The 23,084-nt window shown below is 41.4% G+C and overlaps 1 protein-coding gene across 18 annotated transcripts in view; it reads right to left on the bottom strand.

The window, feature by feature from the left end:
* Nucleotides 1-23,084, bottom strand: part of neo1a (neogenin 1a) — a 174,687-nt gene that overhangs the window by 7,110 nt on the left and 144,493 nt on the right. For 13 of the 18 annotated variants that reach the window (XM_032523300.1, XM_032523320.1, XM_032523352.1 and 10 more), the window contains exons 8-20: nucleotides 21,650-21,884; nucleotides 20,365-20,519; nucleotides 17,794-17,942; nucleotides 16,162-16,300; nucleotides 15,533-15,582; nucleotides 13,027-13,171; nucleotides 11,302-11,412; nucleotides 10,945-11,139; nucleotides 9,661-9,756; nucleotides 6,012-6,244; nucleotides 3,347-3,485; nucleotides 1,553-1,660; nucleotides 943-1,137 (exon numbers count right to left, since the gene is read on the bottom strand). In XM_032523300.1, the coding sequence (XP_032379191.1) occupies nucleotides 943-1,137; nucleotides 1,553-1,660; nucleotides 3,347-3,485; nucleotides 6,012-6,244; nucleotides 9,661-9,756; nucleotides 10,945-11,139; nucleotides 11,302-11,412; nucleotides 13,027-13,171; nucleotides 15,533-15,582; nucleotides 16,162-16,300; nucleotides 17,794-17,942; nucleotides 20,365-20,519; nucleotides 21,650-21,884 (1,950 nt within the window). The remainder of the gene's footprint in view (nucleotides 1-942; nucleotides 1,138-1,552; nucleotides 1,661-3,346; nucleotides 3,486-6,011; nucleotides 6,245-9,660; nucleotides 9,757-10,944; nucleotides 11,140-11,301; nucleotides 11,413-13,026; nucleotides 13,172-15,532; nucleotides 15,583-16,161; nucleotides 16,301-17,793; nucleotides 17,943-20,364; nucleotides 20,520-21,649; nucleotides 21,885-23,084) is intronic. The other 5 variants (XM_032523345.1, XM_032523395.1, XM_032523361.1 and 2 more) reach the window with 3 other exon arrangements.

Below are 23,084 nucleotides of genomic sequence, written 5' to 3'. Positions count from 1 at the left end.
CACCAATCACATCGGTTTATCTGATATAGGCGGGGCCAGAGGCCAGCTGAACAGAGAACAACAGTCTAATCTACCAGTTAGCTCCGCTGGTAGCTAAGCCTTTGGGGCTCTGGATAAGTCATCCTGTGTGTTGTTGTAATTGGTCGTAGTGTTATTCAATTGCGTGCAGTGAGATTTTCAAATGCACGCTTGGTGCCGCCCCCCGAGATGGGCGACTTTCATTACTCCATGCCAGACCCTTAATCCTTTTTAGAATTTAGAGTTGGGTGCCAATTTGCTGATCAGACTTTGCAATAATTTGGTCATCCCCAACCAATCAACAAGGCTTGGGAAACATCCCTGTCACAGCTCTCAGAAGACTCACAACAACATCATCAGGTGAATAATGTCATTTCTATGTGTTAAGTAGAAAATGTATTTAAGCCAGGAGATTCTGGCACGGTGTTAACCGATCACATACACACATTCCTGGTTGATTACTTTGTAATGTGAAGCTCGAAGTTCAACTGTTCACCTTAGTCGTGGTGACAGATAAAATAGTTCCCTGTGTGATACATTTTTAGAGCTGTAAAATCCTGGCTGTTTGTTGTGCAGTGTTTTTAAAGCTTTAAAAGCATTTTGCAGTCTGAATTCCCGCTAATGAAGCTGTTATGGCATGCATTACATTTCAGCAAACAGCCACAAACACAGAGCAAAATTAGCATGAATTTGGAGTTGTGTTTACTGGCAACCTGACAAATGTAAATCCAAAACTCATTCTTTCTTCTTGTAGCTCTGTTGGGAGTTTCACTCCAGAGAAAAGCACACAGCTCTTTAAGCGATAGGTGGGATTAGACACTTATACGTATTAAATCAATCTCGAACGGGCAAAAAAGTGGATGAAATTTCATTGTACCACTTGTCCTCATCATGTTCCCATCTTGTCTTGTTTTCCAAACTTACTCTTTGGAGTGCGGAAATGGACGGCCTCAGACATGGGGCCCATGCCCTTTGAGTTACGGGCCTGGATCTTGAAGTAGTAGGTGGTGTCCAGCGTCAGATCCTGGATCTGGTGGGTCAGGCGGTTGCCCACCACTGGTTCAATAACCCAGTCATGGACCTCAGCGTTCACATCTGTACTGTAGTAGATGATATAGCCTACCACAGGGAAGGTCAGAAAGAGAGAGACAAATCCATTAAGACTGAGGCTTTGATGCTGAATAGATCAACTACAAAAAATAAGATCAACTACAATATTGTTGTGCTACTTCTTCCAAGTCAAACTGCACAATCAGAGTCATGTATTGCACGTTTCATTGGGCTTTTAGATTTCACTGCATTCATTTTTTATTGCCAAAACATCTAATTACATTTTCTTTTGAAATTTGACATACAAAATCCTTCTTGTGTCAGATCAGTTATCCACCTTAATGTGATTCAATTAGTCAATGAGATAGAAGTAAAAAACACCAGATTTTTCTTTGTTATAACTAGTGAGGAATATATAGGTAGAACCTGAGTCTAGCTCTATCTGTGAGACCAGAAAAGAGACCACAAAGAGACTGAGACTCACCAGTGATCTTTCCATTGGCCTCAGAGGGAGGCTGCCAGTTGACAATTATGGTGCGAGGTTTGTTCTCTTTGCTCACCACGGTCACGTCTTTCGGGGAGGAGCTGGGAACTGTGGGGTGAGGGGTGATTGGTCATTTGTTGTTATTAAGTTCAGATAAAAAGGTAAAGATGGCACAAGGTTTGTATAGTTTTAAATTTAACATGGTGCACTCACTAGATGTGAGTAAGCTCTGTGTGTGTTTGTGTGTGTTTGTGTGTGTATGTGTGTGTGTGTGTGTGTGTGTGTGTGTGTGTGTTGCATGTGTAGAGGGTAGCTTCGCAAATATTGTTTGGATATTAAGTTTATGACTTGTTTACACGTGTGTGTTTATGAGCCTGTAGATAAAATCCAGTTGCCCCACTTGTGAAATGAACCCCTGGCTGGGCAGAAATGAAAAACTGTCGGTTCTCCTCACCTCTTAATAAATCTCGATCCAATACCGCATATAAAGACACCGTTTGAAAAAAAAAAATTGTTTTTGTTTTTAATGTTCAGTTCATTGTCAGGCAACGTTTAGCTCAGCAACCTACAAGTTCCAACCTACAATGATGTATGGGCTCTGACTCTTCAGTATCTGCAGTGTTGGGTATGCAGCGCTGCAGGAATCTTGAGCAGAAATACTGAGGGGACTGTATGTTTTCAATACAGAATGGCCAATGGATTCAAATGGACTATAAGTTGCTATGGTGACACCACTATAAGTCATTTTAACACCGATACAGTAAATTTATGCAATTTGGACCCAGTGGACTCGGGGGGGGGGGACGGTAATCTTTTACTGTCCTCCCTCAGTTTTTGTGCCGAGCAAAAGCGAACATTAAGTTGAACAGTATATAGAGGTTTACTCCTCAACCCAGTGGGCCAGGGTTCGATTCCGACCAGCGGCCCTTTTCTGTTTGTCATTCCCATTCTGTCCTGTCAAAAATGAAGGCCAAAAATGCCCAAAACGATAAATAAAAAGAAAAACTAATAATATAACAATACAAAACGTATTTTTGCTCTGTAAACTTAAAACCATAAAAGAGTGTGGTCTCAGTTTGCTCCTCACTAGGCCAAGGGTCTGCAAATCAAAAACAACGTGAACAAATAATTTGTTTCAACATTAAACTGTATTTATATTCTGAGGACTATGATTATTATTAAGTCACGATTTTTATAATTGCATATTTTGCATAAAAGCAGGGTTAGTCCAAACTACTCAGTGCTGAAATTATACTGGCCAATCACCAACTTTGCTGCAGGTTTCCTCAAATTTCCCTTGCAGCTAGTGTAAGATCCTTTGATAAACACCTTTTTTATTATTATTTTTTAATATGTTTTTTGGGCATTTTAGCATTTAATAGACAGCACAACTGTAGACAGGAAAGGGTGGAGAGAGAGAGAGAGAGAGAGGGGGAAGTCACGCAGCAAATGGCGGCAGGCATCGAGACTGAAGCATATGGGGCGTCCACTCTACCAGGTGAGCTACTCTGGCGCCCAGCACTTTTTTATTATTAGGTTTTTATGGTTATATAATGTGCAGTGACAGCTTGATTCTCCACAGGTCAGTCCTCTCCTTCCATTTAGGCAGCAAAAAGCCAGCCAGCCACTGGACACATTGTTGGTTTGTGTGTGTGTGTGTGTGTGTGTGTGTGTGTGTGTGTGTGTGTGTGTGTGTGTGTGTGTGTGTGTGTGTGTGTGTGTGTGTGTGTGTGTGTGTGTGTGTGTGTGTGTGTGTGTGTGTGTGTGTGTGTGTGTGTGTGTGTTTGCTCCTACTGGTCTCAAATGTGGTGCCCTGTGCAGTCATGCTCCATGTGCTGGTGCGGCGCCCTTTGGTGACCATGACGGAGAACTCGTACAGCGTGTTGGGCTTCAGACCCGTCACCACGTGGCTCAGGCTAGTGGTGTTAGCCATCTGGCGAGAGACAGGCAAACACACAAAAACACAGCCAATAAACAAGAATTCAGTTTGTTGATTACTTTCACTGATGAAGTCTCCGGGAAGTCAAAAGTAGACTAACGGCTATATTAACAATCTATTAGTCTGCTGATTGTTTTCTTGTATTGATTGATTAATATTTTAGTTGACAAAACGCCAAAAGAAATCCAAAAACTTCATATGTCTTGTTTTATACAACACTCCAAAAGATAAACATATGAAATTTACTACCAGATAAGACAAAATACAACAAATCCTTATAAGTGATATAATATAGTGGTAATAATCATTTAAACGATTATTTCATTATTGAAACAGCCGTCATTCACTTCATCGACTAGATACCTTAATCATTAACACACTATTACACTACTCAGAGCTTAGAATATGTTACACACACTGACCACTGAGTGGAACCAGAGCCTGAAATATTTCGTGATGCTCAGTCATGTTGGGTATGAAAATATAGTTCCACACAAAGACAAGTGTAGCCATTATGAATACACAGAGAAACCACATACAGCAGATGGCTAGCATCATGAAATGCAACACACCAGGGGTGTATTTCACATGTACATGACTTCACACATTTTAAATTAGTCAGCAAATTAAAACATCTTGAGTTCTGTAAATATTCATCTTGATATTTCCTGGCCTGCGCTGGCAGGCTTTCTCTGGGTCGCAGCAGCAGCAAGTCAGGTTTGCCGAACTCTAACAGCCCTATCTATAACGTTGCGTGCTATGACAAGAGTGCAGTTCTCCGGTGGGGGCTGTCAAACGGAGGTCAGTGGGATAGGAAAAGAAAACACTGTGTTCTTAAGAAACATGCTGCCAGTTTTAGAGCAGTGGTCTCTTCAATAATGTACAAGCTTGTCTGGCTAGACTCGCTCTAAGAGTGAAGAGGACATGGTGAACAGTGGCATTAAGGTGAAGGCATCCCTGTTAGTTAGACTCGTCTCAAGATATACAGAATGTACAAGATGTAGTTTTCAGAGTGAAGAATCCACTGGTAAAGAACACAGAAAAGACCTAACAGACTTGTTAATATATTGAATTTGGTTAATTTGACAGAAACATAATGAGCTTGTGGTACTCTTTAATTACTCTCACAGTGAGAGAATCAAATCAATTTGAGCATCAAGCAGCAAGACTTGACTGCTGAGTCTGATGTGTGTGTGTGTGTGTGTGTGTGTGTGTGTGTGTGTGTGTGTGCCTTTTCTGAGTTGGCTAAATGAAGAATGCATCGTCTTTTTCTAGCTGTCGGTTTATCTCATCGTTCTTGAATTATTTATCAGTAGACGTAGGCCTTTATCGGAGCTCTGCTCGCTCTCAGGACTGCATACATGCATGGAGCCGAACATGAACGCGTGCAGTCGTATTTGGATGGACGTAATAATTGAGCTGCAGTTCCAGAATCAGAAGCTGATTTGCAAACACCTTGTTTTAGGCTCAAAGCTTTAGTGCGTAACTTTTTTATATTAATAAATGTCCATTACATTCAAGGCATTGCCAAATGAGTTGCTACAAAGCTGATTAAGACTATCAGCTCCACAAAACTCCATCTGTATTTCTCAGTATGGCTACGTTCAGAAGATTGTGGCGTCCGGGTGATTTTCCCGCGTAGAAACTCGTCCATACTGTTGACTCCATTATTTTTGAAATCCTCAAAGTCCTTCTTGACAACTGCGTGGAGGGGGGGCTTGTATCATGTGGACGCACCAACAGTGTTGTTGTCGTTACTTAGAATTCCTCATGGGGGCGGCAGAAACTACGCACTAGAGCTTTAACACATTCTTCTTCTCAAATGTATTTTGCTCTTTACTACTGTAAATTGAATACTTTGGGGTTTTGGAGCAACCGGAAAGTCTTGGGCTGTGGAAAATTGTTATTTTCATTTTTCACTATTTTCTGACATTTTATAGACTATAAAGTATTTTTTTTTTATTACACTAAGAATATAATATTAAAGTTGTATTAAACTACTCAAAGAGTATGCAGCATGACATCAGATCATGCTGCTCATACCATGATGGAAAGAGGTTGTTGACTCACTTCTTTATTACAACAAGACACGTTTGTTTGGCTGCACTGTAAACAGCTACACCAGTTGCTCTTTTCTTCTTTTTTTAAAGAATATCTTTTTGCCAGTTTTTTGCCTTTATTGGACAGTCAGGAGTGAAAGGGGAAAACAGGAAACAACATGCAACAAGACACTTCTCTTCTGCTGTATTACCAACAAAGTAGCTGCTTAACACCTGTGGTATTGAACCACACTTGCCGTAACCACTGTTAGCCTTGATGATGCCAAATCAACCAGGATGGAAATCTTAAGGAATATAACCTTCATAGCTCATAAAAAATAATCCTCAGCTGCAGTCAGTAAAAAAAACCTTTAACGTAATACACCATAGCGAGACGTTTAGAGTTTAGACCATGGTTTCTACACATACAGGTGGCCTCGTAGAGTTGTGCAGTCACACACCCTTTAACAGAATCTCTTACCTTTACTTTAGTGTTGGCGGGGATGTTGGTCTTCCAGCGCACTGTGTAGAAGCGGTTATCTGTGATCTTTTGGTTCTTGGGCAGCGAGTTGTCAGCCCAGGTCACCTTGATGGTGTCGTGGCTCAGCACGGAGGCCTGAACACCCACGGGTGGCATCATGGGAGAGGGGTCTGGTACTGGGGTGTATGGAGCATGGAAGAGTTCGTACAGGTCAACATCGGGGTCTATGGGGTCTGCACGTCAGGCAGGAAACCCGCATGCATGCACACAAATTAAAATGGCCAAAATTAAAACATAAAGACAAGCGTGGCGGATCAGAAGGTGGAAACAAAACAGGATGCAGGGAGCAACGAACAGAAGAAATTAAGATTAATGAGTTAAAATGAAGGGAGAAGGGAGAATGAGTGAAACAAGGGTGGGATTGGGAAGAGTGAAGAAAAAGAGAGAGAAAATTCTATTAGAAAAACAGACACCGATGTCTACAATAAGACAAATCTACAGACCTGGCTGCTATATAGAAGCTACTGTACAGTATGTGGTGTTCTAGCAACAGCTACTGTAGCACTACAGAGAGAGAAAGAGGAAGTGATTCTCTATTCATAAGAAAAGATTACAGTAAATGGAAAACTAGGCTGAAAGCAGATACCCACAATCCTACAGTCAACTTTTCATTTCGCACGTGGAGGGAGTATTGAAATGAAAATTGAAATTGAAATGTGTTTCAAAATGTTTACATCGCAGAGCTTTTCATTCAACATTTTAAATGTAAAGTGGATAAACAGAAGGACACTGAATGCACTGGAGTGTTTTTCTGTTATGCAGAATAACCTCAACGAGCTGCATCATGTCCTTGAAAACTATAAAAAGTATACAGAGGCTTTAAGTAACGATGCCTGCAGGCATGGAAGAAGGTTACGGACACGCGGTGGCTCTGGTTGGATGTGTACGTTTCTGAGTGCTGCTTATGTTCTGAGGCTCAAAGGCGTTGAGTGAAAAGTTCCTCTTTTAATCAATATTATTTTCATTCTTCTTCTTCCTGCTTCTTGATTCTGTTTCTGATGCATCTGAAGTGAAGTGTGCGCATGCGCTAACGTGCAAGCTGCCTGTTGCAGTGCTCCGTCTCGGTCTTCTTACTACTGGTGCTACTGTGACACAGAGTTTCCCTTCGGGAATCAATAAAGTATTTCTGAATCTGAATCTGAAATCAATATTAAAAAGTGACGCGCATCATACCTATTGTGAGGATACGATAAGAAGTGAGTTACAATCCTAATCCTCAAATCTAGCGCTCCATTTGACACCTCTTTGTACTGAGCTGCTTTCATTATATTACCAAGACTGAGTCAAAGTGTGTGTGTCTGTGAGCCTGTCTGTGAGCCTGTCTGTGAGCCTGTCTGTGAGCCTGTCTGTGAGCCTGTCTGTGAGCCTGTCTGTGAGCCTGTCTGTGAGCCTGTCTGTGAGCCTGTCTGTGCGTCTGTTGTAGAGAGGCACTGAGGATTTTGGGAGGGACATTTCTTTCAGTTAAGACGTATATTATTATAACATATTCAACCTAGCACTCTCTCAACCTAAGTTCACAAAGTTTTTCCGCAGTTTTCTCTCTCTCTCTATATATATATATATATATATTATATTTTTTTTTTTTTTTCAAAGTAAAAGTAATATGTAGGTCAGCTCGTCTTTTTAATCCCGACTTGAACAAACTGGCAGGAAGGCAATGCGCCCCAGAGGACTCAGCAGCAGACGATGGTGGTGGGCTTTGGTTCTGCTTTGAGCGGAAACGTTTGGATCTGATGAAGAGTTGCCAAAGCCACCACAGGGGGTCGGCATGTGTGCAGCTCTGTGTGCATGAGTGTGTGAGGAAGAGAGAGCTTCATAGAAAGAAGTGAACAGTATGACAGTGTGTGCCGCGAAGCATGTTGGCACGATTCATGTCATCCAGCATCCCTCCCTCTCCCGATCTCAATGATGCAATGGTGCTGCGGCAGAGTCTAACGGGAGTGATCAAGGCTGAGCGGGGAGGTGGGAGGCTGGATGACGGAGGAGGCAGGTGCAGCCCACATTCTGGGACACTCCAGGGAGCAGGGGCTGGCTGTCTTCTGACACTGACATCCACTGTTTGATCTCTGCTAACTTGCAGCCTAAATGGCAGTGTTTTCACACTTTAAGATCATTTGTCAAACATGCTGAATCAAGACTTAACTTATACTTCTAATTGCTAAGAGGGTTGTGATCTGAGGCTTAAAGAAGTGGAGATTGTCGTGCTGGCAGGCAAACTGGATCGTCCATGTTGTTTGGTTTTATTGTACTCAACACAGATTTGCAGAGTTAACATTACAGACAACAGTGTACAGTTTGAAAAATTGACGCTGTATATACTGAGCTGGATATTTTACATTTGAAAAATAAACTTGTCAATGCTCTCTGGGAGACAATCTGTAATGGTTATTATGTTTCTAAATAACTTCAAATAACTACTTCAAACAGTATCTTTGGCCTTTCTGCCAGCTGATCGTACTGCTACTTTTTGTTACTTATTGACTGATGTATACGGCCATGCCATTGTATTTGTTGGGCTCTAACACAAAGTACGCAAAATAATATTTAGACCCAGTAGCGTTCAAGTGTCACCTGTTCATACTAATTAAATTAGTGAGCTATAATCCAGTGTGTAGATACTTTTTTTCTTTACTATCCTGCATCTGTCTCAAATAAAAGATTGGATGTGCACAAAACACCCTTCTGTATGCAGTATGTTCACCAATGCCGTAATATTTCTGTCCATTCTTTGTGGTTGGATTACAACTGGGGACAAGGGGTAGTCTCAGAGCTAAATTTGAGGGTTTTGAACATTTGATTAAAAAGAGACTTAAGTTGCCGGGGTGGTTCAGTGGATAGAGAAGGCACACATATACTTTGAGGCGTATTCCTCAACGCAGAGGTCCAGAATTTGAGTCCGACCTGTGACGATTTCCTGTATGTCTCCCCCCTCTATCTCACCTAGCTGTCGTGTCCATTAAAGACGGAAAAGCCCAAAAATAAATAAATATATATACATATATATATATATATATATATATATTTAAAAAAAAGAGACTCAAGTACACTGGGAGCCATTAAGGAGAGATATAATTTGAGTAGTGAGACACCCCGATGATCTATTATCTCTTTGGTAATTTGGAGTCGAGAATCACTCTGCCTGATGATGACCTCAGGTTAGAGAGAGCGAAGATAAATGTCAGTCGAAGACTACAGCCATACAGTGTGAGTATATCCCATAATAGTGTACGTGGCTCAGGGGCAGATGCATAGACTGTGTTAGTGAAGCCAAAGCATCTCAAACTCCTTCACGGTTGGTCAAGCAGGTGAATGGTCGGGGCTTTAATACCGTGGCTCCACCTCTTGATCACTATGATGTTCCACAATAACAGGATGACGGCGCCCATATTCAAGATATGTTTTGTAGAGGGAAGTGGAAGTGGAGACGTGTCGTCCGTTTTTTTTTTTTTACAGTCTTGTGTCTTCTGTAGTGTATGAGCAAAATTGATTGAAGTTGCCCCCATTTGCAGTGTGTTAAAATGTAAAAGATTGTTTGTCCAGGTAAGGAGGGAGCAGATTGAAGTGTAGATTAAATGTGTGGAGTTCATACCTGACTGTGGTCTGGTTATGGCGCTCTCATACACAGGAATCCCCTCACCCACGTTATTGAAGGCCTTCAGTGTGATCACATAGTGGGAGCTGGGGTCTGAGAGAGAGAGAGCGAGAGAGCGAGAATGAGAGAGAAAGGTTGACAGTGTATGGTGAGAGAGACAGGAAGAGCGAGATAAATTAGATATCGCACCATCTAATCAAGCCAAAACTCTCGAGAATCTCAACTCATAATTGCGATAAAGGCCAGAATGAACACAGTTTGATTACAATTATTCCTCTTACTGTGATTGTAACGAAGGCTTCAATGATGCATATTTAGATATTTTGCAACAATTTCTCTCCCAAATCTCTCCATTTCCTTAGATTATTTTGACTTTATGATCCATTTCTATACCCCTTCCCAAAGCTTTGATTACTGTAGGATTATTGTTGGTGAGTAATCATACCATTAATAATAACCGAAAACACATAACCACCTATCAAAACACAATTGTAATTTCTTATGGCGCAAAATGTGTGTCTTGCATCAGAGTGAAATCCATGCTTATTAAATCAATAAGAACTATGAAAACCGGTACTTAATTTTACCGAGGCATTGTTTCATCTAAAATTATAAAGTTAATGGGTTACACTAAAGAGTGACATGACACTGTCATGACACTTGTCATGACAAAACCGAATGACACTTACTAAAAGAAGTGTTATGTCATAAACGTTTATGACTTGTTTATGTTTATGACATGTTCATGACAGTGCCATGCCACACATACCTAAGTGGAAGCAGTTAATGTTAACAATAATTTGTGTCAGTTTCTCAAAGGTTTTGATTCTACGCAGAAAAATGGAATAGTAGGACCCAGCAGACCTTTCTTTTGACAGTTCATTTGCTTTGATGACAGCAAGAATCAAAACAACCAATACAAGTTTGCTTTATTTAAACATTTATGACCTTTGATTATTGTGTCTCCATTAGGCCAATCTGTATAATTAGTGGCTCAGGCGTGTGGTGGAGAAGATCTCATTAATTCTGTAAATACTCATTACGAGGCACAGATGAATTGCTTCATGGTGTGTGTGCGTGTGTTTGCTCATTTATGATTAAAATGTCAAAGAACCAGTCAGTTCTATTTTCAAATAGGACAATTAAAGCATTGTTTTAAATGCTGGCAAAGATGAATTTGTCTCAAATCAATATCTCAGTAAAAAAACAACCACAAAACGAGCATTGCACTATTATGAGAAACGTACCAATACAGGAGAAACAACAGTGGTGTGTTCTTACCGAGGTTCTCTATAGTGTAGTAGCGCTGCTTGTAGTCCACTTTGATGGTCTTAGCATGGGGACTGCCGATGCCATAGCTGATGGTGTAACCGCGCACCACAATGTCCTGGTTCTCTGGCGGCGTCCAGCTAACCACGATGCTGTTGACCAGCGGCCGGACATGGAGAGAGCTGGGCTGGTCTGGCACACGGGATTCTGGCGAGGGAAATGCAGGAAAAATGTACGTCAAGTTCTTCAATTCCAGAGAGACAATAAGTTAAAAAACAAATATTTTGTCTGAAAAAGACAAAGCAGTAAAAAGACTGGAAAAAAATCTGGTTCTGGTCTGTATGAATTAAGTACGGCGGAGGGTTTTACCATCCAGGTCGCTCTCAAACGTCTCCGCTGTGGTCCACTCTGTGGCAGGTCCCGTGCCGTTCACAGTCATGGCCGAAACCCGGAAGGAGTATTCTGTCCCACGCTCTAGACCTGGACAGACAACACAAACCGGTCAGTTTCAAGGCACGGGTATTCAGAATGAGCTGTAAACTAAATTTCAAGCAGCAATACAACTAAAACGTCACTCTATTTGTAAAAACCTGATTTTATTTCATAACTCACTGGTCCTCTCTCCTTGGCTGGTCAAGTGGGGTTATGAGTTGCGGACACAATAAATATTTTGAAAGCACAAATATTTTAAACGATACAATATATTTTAAACCCAATACTTCTCTGCAGATTTTAAAGAGAAAATCTATAAGTCTGCCTGGGGAAGGATGAAGTGAAGGTTTCTGTGGTGCAATTAACTTTCTTTTCCACTAAATATCATGGAAGTGATTCCGATTTCTGTTTTTTAGCATTCATTAATTTGTTTTTGTGGGTAAATATGGGACACATTTATTTAAAAAGTGTTAAAAAGAAAAGTGTGTAATAGCAGCCAGCCCAAAAAGTATAACACTAAGGCGCCAAAAAGAGTAGAAAAAAAACTTTTGGAGTCTGGATTTTGGTTCATATATTCATATAAGTCCCCTTCAGAAAAAGCCGTTTCACTGCTGGGTGCCAGCATTGGTATTCACAAAAGAGAGGGAACGCCTGCTGACAAATGATGTGTTGCTGTTTTAATTTGCTGTATGAATTTTCATCATCATCATATTGTTCCATTTGCACGCTACACGCTAATCCTGTAGTCTTTTTTTCTCTGTAGCCACTATTCTGGGCCACCCTTGGGGGTAGCTTGTGAGGACAGCCGAACTCTCCGTGCCTCCAAGGCTACAACATCTCCTTCTAAACGCTTTTGAACCAACAACCCCCCCCCCCCTCTCTGTTTCACCCCCCAGAAAGTTCTTTAAAAAAAAAAATCTAAAAAAAATTAACTTTTAAGTCTATATTCTCTTTGATGCAGCACACAGCGTGAGGCTGGGCCACTTGAAAGTTTCTGAGACAACATCTAATATTAATCATTGCTGTGTGTCTCTGGTGATATTGTGCATATTTTGATGGTAGCAGCGGGTAACGTTCTGGTGCAGCAAGACATGTAACTCCATCTTAAAGTATTATAAAATGCAGATGTTGACTGAATAAACAGACTTACAGCCAAACTGACTCCAAACCACATATCAGACATGTCTTCAGTCTCAAGATCAAGATTTTAAATACTGTAGCATGTCCGAATTAGCTATCAGTATCTAAGATACATACAGCAGAGATAAAACTGAGTCTGATAGCAAAAATGTTTTGATGAAGGACCTATATACAGCATCAAAAGGGTACATTGGGATGTGGTACTCCCTAAGACCAAAAAACAAGAGTTCTCTTTCTGGAGCCACAATGGAGTACAGTCATATAGAACGAGTTGGAGATCGGCTATTGACCTGAATATAATACTGCTGTAGATATGCTGTGTCATCAGTCAACGGCACAAATTACTCACAGCGATAGCAAAGTGAAATTTGGCCACGAGTTGATTAGAGATGTTTTTAAAATGCATTTTAGAGCCAGGTGTGAACTGCTGGCCAGTCCATCGCTACACAAACTGGATGTAAAGGGCTTGGTCTAAACTGAAAAACTGCGATGGAAGACAAAAAAAACTTGAGTAGCCATTACCGTCGATGAGCTTGTAAAGCTGGGTGCCTCCGGTGGTCTCGGCTGCTTCACTCCTCCGGGATCCTTTCCGGTATCGGATCTTGTAGCCGGTGATCTCCCCATTCTGGCCGTTAAGGGGCGGGGGCTGCCACCGAAGCATGATGCCCTAAGGAACAAAAAAAAAAATGAAGGTGGATGAAACAAAAACCTACGTTTAGCCCACGTGGGACCATCTGGTTTGAGGCCTGCAGCTGTAAAAGGTGATCTCATGGCTCGGCAGGTATCATCACACCTTGGCATGCAGTAGGCGTTTGTGTTCACGTAGCTCTGCAGGTTTGCTGACAGAAACACTGTCTCACCTGCCCCTCCCCTCTCCTACTGACAGTGGAGCAAATGGGAGGGCTCCACAAAAAACAAAACACCCCTCTGACCATGAGTGACGCAGTGCATACTGACACATTAGGACAAAAGAAACAGTTGAAGGAGAAGTCCTGATGAGTGGGGTGTGCATGTGGTCAGGTAAACCCTGCAGAGACTCTGGGGCACAGAGATGAATGCAGAGCGTTTTCTGGCAAGCCCGCGCTGCACTGTTGTGGGATTCCTGCATTTCAGTTTTGTGTGTGTGTTTAAAGAGATAGATGGGAGGGTGGTGGGGGGGGGGGAGAAGCTCAGCGTGGGAGAAGAGTTAATTAACGCTTCCCCACTGTCACACTGATTCACAAAAGCCTGAATACATGCGGAGGGCACACACACGTTGCTCCCCAGCCAAGTCAAGGGAATTGCGCAAATTAAATTTGTGTTAAGTGTGTTTAATTATTTCATTTTTCTTATTACACTTTTGGTCCCAACTCGTTATTCCTCCCTTCTTCTCTCTAATCATGGAAACCGGTTTAATTGACTTTTGGAAAACCACAGGGAAAAAGTGCCAAAAGGGAAAAAAGGTGCAAAAGAAAGATCACAAAACATGATTTTCAGGTTGCCTCGCAGGTAGAAGATGTGTGGTTCTGCTTGACAAGACCCACAAGAGGAGACTGAATATTAAATGCATGTTAATTAGTTTTTCCCCCCCCAGTGGCTGGGTGTATCAAACAGCTAATTGCATAAATGTTTTGCATCTATAGATTAAGAATTATTGACTTAATGAGTGTTTACATTCAGAATTAAACAATGACAACAAAGAAAATGTAGAGGACTAATTTCAATAACGGTTAGCAATGAAGAATGCCAGATGTTTGTTGATAGCTTTAAATGGGGTATTCTGGGTCTATTTGGGGAGGGACAGCTGGATGTACGCTATCCATTGAAGAAACAATTCTGCTACAATTCCTGTCCTTTCCACAGAGCGTCTCCTCTTCATTTTACTCTTAACATTAGCATGAGAGTGCTTTCTCGCCACAAATCTCAGCTGAGTATCCCTCAGCATGGGTGGCCAGTTCTCACTCAAGCTGCGAGTGTGTGATAGGATTGTCCACCAGTTTTATTTTCTTTGACAGTTCTCTCTCACTCAGACTCCGCATTGACAACCAAAGGGCTAAAAGTGCCGGCTTCTGCTTTAGTAGTCAATGCATACACCCCGTGGTTTTCCGTATCTTATTCTCTGTGCTGCTCTGTTTGCACTTGCTGTCTCGCATGTCATGAGTGAGTACCATCTTTTTTTCAAATTTGATCCATCACTTGGGTGGAAATATACAATGAACAGGCCGACAGCTCTCTGTTTGAAGATAGAATGGCTAAAGGGACAGGCAGCTGACGCCGGTTTCCTGCACCGTAGGCAGCTGACGCCGGTTAATCAAGCCTGCAGCCACCTCAGCAGGCTTATCTAATCACGAGTGTCATGCAACAACCTCAGTATGTATACATCGGATATAACACTGACACTGAGTTGGGCTGCTTGGGCTGTAATAAATCTGATAGTTAACTCGGAGAAATTCAATCCAGATAAAAGAAGTCTCACATTCAAACACTTAAATCTGTTATAAATGTGTTCTAGTTATTGTGTGTGTTGCTAACCCACAGGGTGAAATGGCTGTTGCCAGGGAAGCTTTGAATACAGCTTCCCTAGGCATCTGGGTTAACTGGGCTTATTTAGTTCAAATGTGAACATCCTGAGCGTTGTATTATATTATTTTCAGTGCATCTGCATCTCCCAGAGTAATACTGTTCCGTATCCATTTGAATTTGAGCTTCAGGCTTCTTTGCCAGTTACTGTACAGACGGAGAGTGATACAGAGCATAAAACCCTCTGACAGGCGAGTCTCCTGCCGATAGGAGGATCGATCAGGGTTCACACCCCCTCTTAACCAGCTGGGCCTAAAGGCATCTGACACAGCTTATCACACAGAGAAACAATTGTGTTCTGGCCTGCAGGCTATGTGCTGTATATGTTCAACTGTGTGCAAAGAGTGAGGGTTTGTGGATTTGGTGAAGTGGATACATACACTGTGGACCAAACAGTCAAGCTGTTTTGGTGCATTTCTCATTTGTATGTTGCATCCGAGGCAGTTACAGGTCCTGCAAACTGTCTTACCTTTGAGTTCTGAACCTCCAGAGTGAGGTTTTGAGGAGGAGCACTTGGTACTGTAAAACAAAACAAAACAATGTCTTCAGTGTGAAACAAAACTGAAATTAGATCAGATAATCAAATAAATCCAGTTGTTGATTTACAGAAAAAGCATTTTTTAAAAGGGATTTTTCAAGTAAAAATGCCAGCAAGCCCATAGTACCAGCTTCTCTATTGTAAAGATATGCTTTTCTCTGCATTATGAGACTGAATAATTAAGGTTTGAGTGTTTTGGTCAAAAAACAACCAGGCAATTTGATATCATCACCTTGGGCTCTGGGAAACTGTAATTTTCACTTTCACATTTCTAACATGTTATAGACCAGGGATCTTTAACAGGAGGTCCGTGACAAATGATGATGAATCGATTGATGGAGAAAATAACTGGCATATTAATCGCAAATAAAATTTGTTATACAACCACAAAGTAAGTTAGTAAGTAAAATGTATCTTGCTGGGTCTACGTTGACAGCATAGTGTAGCCTATTTAACGTACATCCATACAATGTCACACAGGTATATAGGTGTTCAAGTAAATTAGGGAATGTTAAACTAAAAGAAGTCTTGGTAGATATTCCCTTCATCAAGCGACTGACCGTCAGACAATGTGCGAACGACGACGTCGTCGGTGGAGACGCCTGGGCCGTGCTTGTTATTGGCCACCACACGGAAACTGTACTCCGTGTTCTTCTTCAGCCCAGTCATGGTGTAGGACTGAGTATCTACGTCAACGTCCTGAAAGAGAGGGAGAGGAGAACGTTACTTTAAAAAAGTTGTGCGACTACAAATACAAACGTCTTCAAATCGGACATTTAAAGATTTTAAGACTTATCTAAAGTATACCTTCATAGATGATTGTGCTCGCTGGCAATTTAATGTGAAGACAAGATGAAAATTAAACAAGTTATGTAAAGTTTAAAGAAAGTTTTTTAGAAAAAAAATTTATTATTAAAAAGGTTACCTGAAGAAAAAATCATTCATTTATTTGAGTATTTCCCTACTGACATTTTGTCAGGTTTGATACTGGCACAAACATGATGTAAATGAGACAGTTCTAATTGATTTACAACCCAAGCAATCTCTCAAATATGGCAAAGCTCCAAAATGTGATTTCATGATTTAATCACACTAACAGTGTTTGTAATTCTGTGTAAAAATGTCATCTTCCATCAAGAAACAAATTATGCCGCCTGTGATCACGACTTTTTGCTTTACAAATTGGGCACGCTGGCACATGCCCAATTACTTCAAGACAATTTGCATTCAGCTCTCTGCTTGTGACACTTTGAGTGAAATGTGTAGACTTCGTGGACATCTAATCTTGCTTCCAGAGCGGTACAATCCCGATCTCTGAACTCGGGACAGAAGATCACCTGTGACCACATCACCCTTGAAAATGCATCATTTTGTCCCCGACTTCCCCGTCCTTAAATATTTCATGTCCCTTCAGAACGGTGTCTTTCTAACTTCATCTCTGCCCCGTCCCTTTTCTTCACCTCTTTCTTTTCTTTTCATTCCTCTCTTCATCTCTTGCCTTTCTCACCTTCTCGGCTCTCTTCTCCAGGGAGCTGAGACATCATTACTCAGTGCGCTGGCTGACGTTTCATCCATTATCATATTAAAGGCTTTTTAATGCCTCACTGGCTCGCACACTGCTACTGCTGCGGCTGACTCAATATCTAACCAGCTAAATTCCACTCTTGTGACAGAGTTGGACCTGCAGAGAACAACTTGGTGAATCATATCAGCTTTATTTTTGGACAAAACATGTTTTTGTGTGAGATGCATAATGAAGAGGTTGGCCAAAATGCATTACAAAGAGTCTTTTGGCAAATGATTAGGAATTCCTTAGCTCATCACAACTTACATTAGGCTACGCAGTCATATTCTTCGATCTAATGAACCCTGCCAAAACAGCTAGTGTCAGCTACATACAGTAGTAAAAGGTCTGAGCGTGTGAGTAGTGAGACATAAACTGCAATCTATCTTAATGTCTTTCTATGTCAAGCTTTTTTATTATTTCGTTTCTGAATCTGTAGTTCTGTGTGAAGCACTTCATGACTTCATTTTGAAATGTTATCTATTATGAAAAAAAAGTAAAAAATAAAAATAACTTTCACTCTGGAGCAAATGTCACCAAAACCTGTATGTAGAGAGATGTATTTAGATACCTGAAAACCTTTTTGCTATCATAAATTACAGGTGAGGGAGGGAGGACCACATCCTACCTGTTCGTTGCCAAAGCTTTTGTCTGTGTAGTACAACTTGTAGGTGAGCATGTCTCCATTGCCAGTGAGGGGTTTGTCCCAGCTGAGAGAGACAGAGGTCGGCGTGTTCGACACCGCCTGCAGGTTAGGAGCAGGGCCGGGCACTTGGACTGGAGAAGGAGAGCAGAAATTAGAAAGAGATCAAACCTCACAATTTAGTTTGTTTCATCTTGAGCCTTCTCCTTTTTTGATGCTACATCTGGAAGACAGGAACTCAATTTAGCAATGTCCAGTGATTGCTGCCAAAAACACATTTCTTGGCTACTTCAAAGCCACATTTCCACCGTGTTAGCAAAAGCTTAGATTAGAGATGGCTCAGTCCCCCCAGGACTGGGCTGCCAGCCATGTTGATTTGCTTGTTATTCCCACAATGTACAAACTGAAGGTGTCTCTCAACAAAAACATCAATGTGCATCTTGCATTCCACAAACATTTGCCTCAAGCTTCTATTCAGTGTGGTAAACAGTTTATCTTGTTACGTCTGGTTATACAACATAGGGGCCAAGATTAGAAAGAGAGAGAGTATTATAATGTGTCAGTTGTAGTTTTTGTAAAAGGAATAAAGGACAGAAATGTCAATATTCAGTGTTTGGCAATGTGGTATACTATCTTAAAATACACTATCGGTCAAAAGTTTGGGGTCACTTAGAAATTTCCAATGCACTCCATTATAGACAGAATACCAGCTGAGATCAGTTGCATTGTTTTTTTAACCAGGGCAGCAGTTTTCAGATTACATTATGTGCTGACATAATTGCAAAAGCGTTCTCCAATGTTTTCTCAGTTAGTTTTTTAAAATGATATCAGATTAGTAAACAGAATGTGCCTTTGGAACATTGGATGAATGGTTGCTGATAATGGGCAATGTACAGCAGATATTGTATTAAAGATCAGCCACCCACTCAGATCAGCTGGTATTCTGTCTATAATGGAGTGGTATGGAAATTGTAATTGACTGTTTACTTAAGAAATGCTTACACAATTATTGGTCTACCTTTAAACTTGGCACTGTGTTGATTCTATAGTGAAGATCTGACATCTTATAAAAATAAGTGAGAACATAAACATTAACATTGTATAAGTTTATGTGAACTTGTCCAATTACTTTACATCCCCTGAGAATAGGGGACTGTGGATAAGCAGGGCTACTATTTCTACACTGTTCATCTGATGCAAATGTAAACCCGCTTAAATTAAAGCTGACAGTTAGTACTTTAACATCTAAGTAAATATTTAATTTCCTATCCAGTGCGCTGGAAGACAGAGCTAACATTACTAAATATGTAGGACTGCCCTAATAAGTTGTGACTGCACTGTATACAGCATTTGTCATTAAGTATATGGACAGTGATGTTTCTTGTTGTGCCTATACTGTGGCATATTAGATTTAAAAAGAAAACAATGACTATAAGGTTAAAGTGCTGACTGTCAGACATAGTTGTCTGTACTGTATGTATCTGTACAGTTAAGCTGCAGGTGTTCCTGACAGAAGAGAGAAACTCCCATTGTCCAGGGTGCAGAAGTATTAGAGGCGTGGGTTTGAGTGTGTACAGGTGTTTTAACCCAGTCTCTGGGGAGAGGTGATACGGTGCAGTGCTGCGTGCACATGCCTGGCACTCAGACGCAGGTCAAAAGTTTAAGCTCCAATTCGTAGCATGTTCTGACACTAAAATTGCACACACATGACAGAGATATACGGCACAGTTACAGGCCAGCCTTACTGCTATCCCCACGAGTGGCTAGGCGCCTGCTGGCAGCCTTTGAGCTGTAGTGTGTGTATTTGTGTGTGCGTTGAACCGTCCGCCCTCCAACCAAGGACATAAGGTAGAGAAACGACGGCTGACCTACAAAATGACAGTGACTGAGCTGTAGCTGTGCCAGGAGGTAAGGCACATCCACCCGGACAGTGTGCTGGGAAATCCCCATCACAGCACTTTCAAATGTGGGCGAAACTGAGGAATAGGGAAGCTAACACGCTCAAACAAACAAAGAGAAAAGAAAGAAGTAGAGAACCACTTTGTCCCCTCTCCCCTCACTAATTCGTATTTGTCCTCCCCTTAAAACTTTCCAAGGAGCGTCTGTACAGCATCCCTGCGCAGACTAGATGAGGGTAATGCTTCAGCAAAAACCTGGGATACTAATTTCAGACATTCACTACTCAGGTAGACATGGCTTAAAGCAACACACACAGAGGGATTATAGTAAATGCTGGGGCATAAACAAGGAGAAGCTTATAAGAAGAAAACGCTGCATTTCTCTGGTCTGCTGTTGGGTGGTCTGTCTTAACGCACAGCGCCAAACAGCCTCCTCTATGTGTGTGTGTGGTGTGGTATGCTGTATGTGAGTGAATATTTGTTTGTGTAAATGTTTATTTGCACATTTGTGCGCTCCTTTTGAGTGCATCCTGTTTGCATCAGTGTGCCAGTGTGAGCATGTTTCCAACAGTTCACCTTTATGTTCATGTGTCCTATTTACTGAGCACAAATAAATGAATGTTTGTGTGTGTTTGTGTGTGTGTGCGTGCGTCTGTACCTTCAGCCTGGGTGGCCACTTTGAGCGCTGCAGAGCTCTCTCCCTGGCCGTTGCTGTTGTGGGCCACAACCCTGAAGCGATATTTGGTGTCTGGCATGAGGTTCTGGATGGTGACCTGCATCTCCCCTGGACGGCTGGTATTCACTACTCGCTCCCTGATGAGGACACACAGACACACACACGCAGCAGCAGAACATTTTAATAACTCTAATGTCTTTTATTAAAAACATGTTACATATTATATGTGAGTACATCATTGAAAGGATTAGTGTACTACAAAAAGTGTCGGGTACTTGACTGTATTCATATTGCCTGGTACACACTTTATAGTTATTTATGATTGTGTATTGTACAGTACTTGTAACATCTTGGTAATAGACATAAGTGTGCGTATTTGCTACTTTTTGCAAGGCATGTTAATGTCACAACTGATTCATCTTTTATTTTTTAATTAACAGGTCAATCATTTTTTCTATGAAATGTCATAAAATTGTGTAAACGCCCCTCAAATCTTCCCAGAGATCGAGTTGACATCTTGCTTGATTTGTCAAAGCAGCGGACCAAAACTCAAAAGACATCAATCAACAATGATATAAACCAGAGAAAGCAGCAATTCCTCACGTTGGGGAATCTGGGAACCGTTTATGGTTGATAAATGACTCAAATTACTATTTTGATTGTCCATAAACTAATCAATTAATAAGGAAATGGACTAATGATGAGGATATTAGAACTCATCTGTCTATGGTAGAAACATGTACAACCACACTGTTTCTTGTCAATAGTACTCATTGCGCCATGCATTTGCACATATAGTAATGCATGCATTTGCATCTCAAGGTCTAGCAGAGAGTGAAACAGTTTTTATGTATTAAGCCACTTCTGAAAATGCCTTACAGCTTATATTACAGGAAAACATCAAAAGAAGCCAAAACGATGAAAAGAAATTGTGAAAAAATCCTCTCAGCTATTTCCTTCTCGTCCTACACAGTAAATCCTCTCCACATGAAGCTGGGGGAAGTTATCATAGAGCCAGTTAAAAAAAGTGGTTTGTGTTTTGTTTATACTTCGATGTTAAAAGATAATCCTTTGAGGAAGGAAGTTTGTTTTTAATTAATTACCACTTACTGCTATGATAAGTGCTTTAACTGTTTTAATTAGATGTTATTAGAGTGGGCCGAGACTCCTGCGCAACAATGTATGTATATTATGGCCCTGCTGACTCCAGCAGTAATGCATGTATTAGTACTCTCCCGGCAGTACTACAGTTCAGTGTGTGTACTACCTGCTAGTGCCATCCTGGCTGTAGAAAACAGAGTAGGTTATGTCGTCTCCATGGGGTTCGGCTGGCGGGCGCCAGGTCAGCTTGATGAAGCGGGTGGAAACCAACGAAGCTACCACGTCCCGTGGAGCGGAGGGGGTGGGCCCTGCTGGACTGGCTACACCTCTGGAGCCTGGCGTTACATGGTCAGTAGTGTTAGGAGTCAGTGAGGGGGGAGGGAAAGAGGGCAGGGCTACATCTTTGGGTTGGAAGGAGGGAGGGCGGGATGGCAAGTTGGGTGCAGTGAGACAGGGAGGGGCAGGAGACAGCGGCAGCGTGGGAGGGGACGGGGTACATATCACGCAGAAAGGTCGAGGAGAGGAAAGGAGTTGAAATGGAAATGACAGTGAAACGAAAAGGAAGGAAGGAAACAAAAAAAGAAGAAAAAACAAAATAACAACCACATAACAAAAAAAAGCCTTTTGGCGTGACAAGTAACCACAGAAATAAAACACTTCTACTACACTCACAAAGCTGACAAATAAAAGCACAATACAGGGGGGACTACACATGCAGATCTACACACAGCTCTCTAATGTAAGGGTATTGGGAGCACAACAAGGCATCATACATTTAATTTTCATAGATGGCCTTCCCGCCAATCATTTGTGATTTAAAATGATTGGTTAGCATTTTTGTGACATGTCAAACAGAAGTGGACTTTGTTTTGACGGGGACAAAGCCACCTTCTAGTCCCCTCAAATGCACTCAAGAAAACCGTCTATGTTTTCAGAGAATTAAACCGTAATATTTCAGACACGGTAAAACAACTAAAGACTATTAAGGTTTATTCTGAAGTCTAGATTCTCTCAACTAACACACCAGAAGATGTTTTTTAAACACTTTTGCTGTCACATTCCACAGCTTAGCCACAGAAATGTTGGTGATTTCATTTTTTTTTGGAGGAACGATCTGCGGTCAGACTCAGTGTGATCTGCTTTCCATTTGCCTGGCAAGCGGGCAAAATGAAACCATACGGAAAGAATGTCAGTCTGTATGACATTTCCACTTGTTAACAGGTCAAGGAAATTGACTTGCGGGCAAAACTAAAACACGGAAAAGGAGCAAGGAAGGTGTGGTGTACAAATGGTATATTATTCCCCGAGAAATTGTTCTGAAATACAAAGCAGCTGCTGGCATCTTTGTCTGTTGTGGCATGTGGACTAACCACTAACCCGGCTGTCAGTATTTGTTTACATTTAAAATTCCCAGAGTTCACTGACTTTTGTGATTGAAGAGATATGAAGAATTTGCGGCTATTTGGTCCACATACATACATACATACATTCTTCCACTCGCACACACATGCTAGAATTCACTTTTATGTTTATGTGTCCTGTTTACTAAGCACATATAAATGAATGTGTGTGTGTATGTGTGTGTGTGTGTGTGTGTGTGT

The sequence above is a fragment of the Etheostoma spectabile genome, chromosome 1, assembly GCF_008692095.1.
Source record: "Etheostoma spectabile isolate EspeVRDwgs_2016 chromosome 1, UIUC_Espe_1.0, whole genome shotgun sequence".
Taxonomy (NCBI): Eukaryota; Metazoa; Chordata; class Actinopteri; order Perciformes; family Percidae; genus Etheostoma; species Etheostoma spectabile.
Note: the sequence above shows the minus strand (reverse complement) of the source record. Positions and strands in the feature narration are given on the sequence as shown.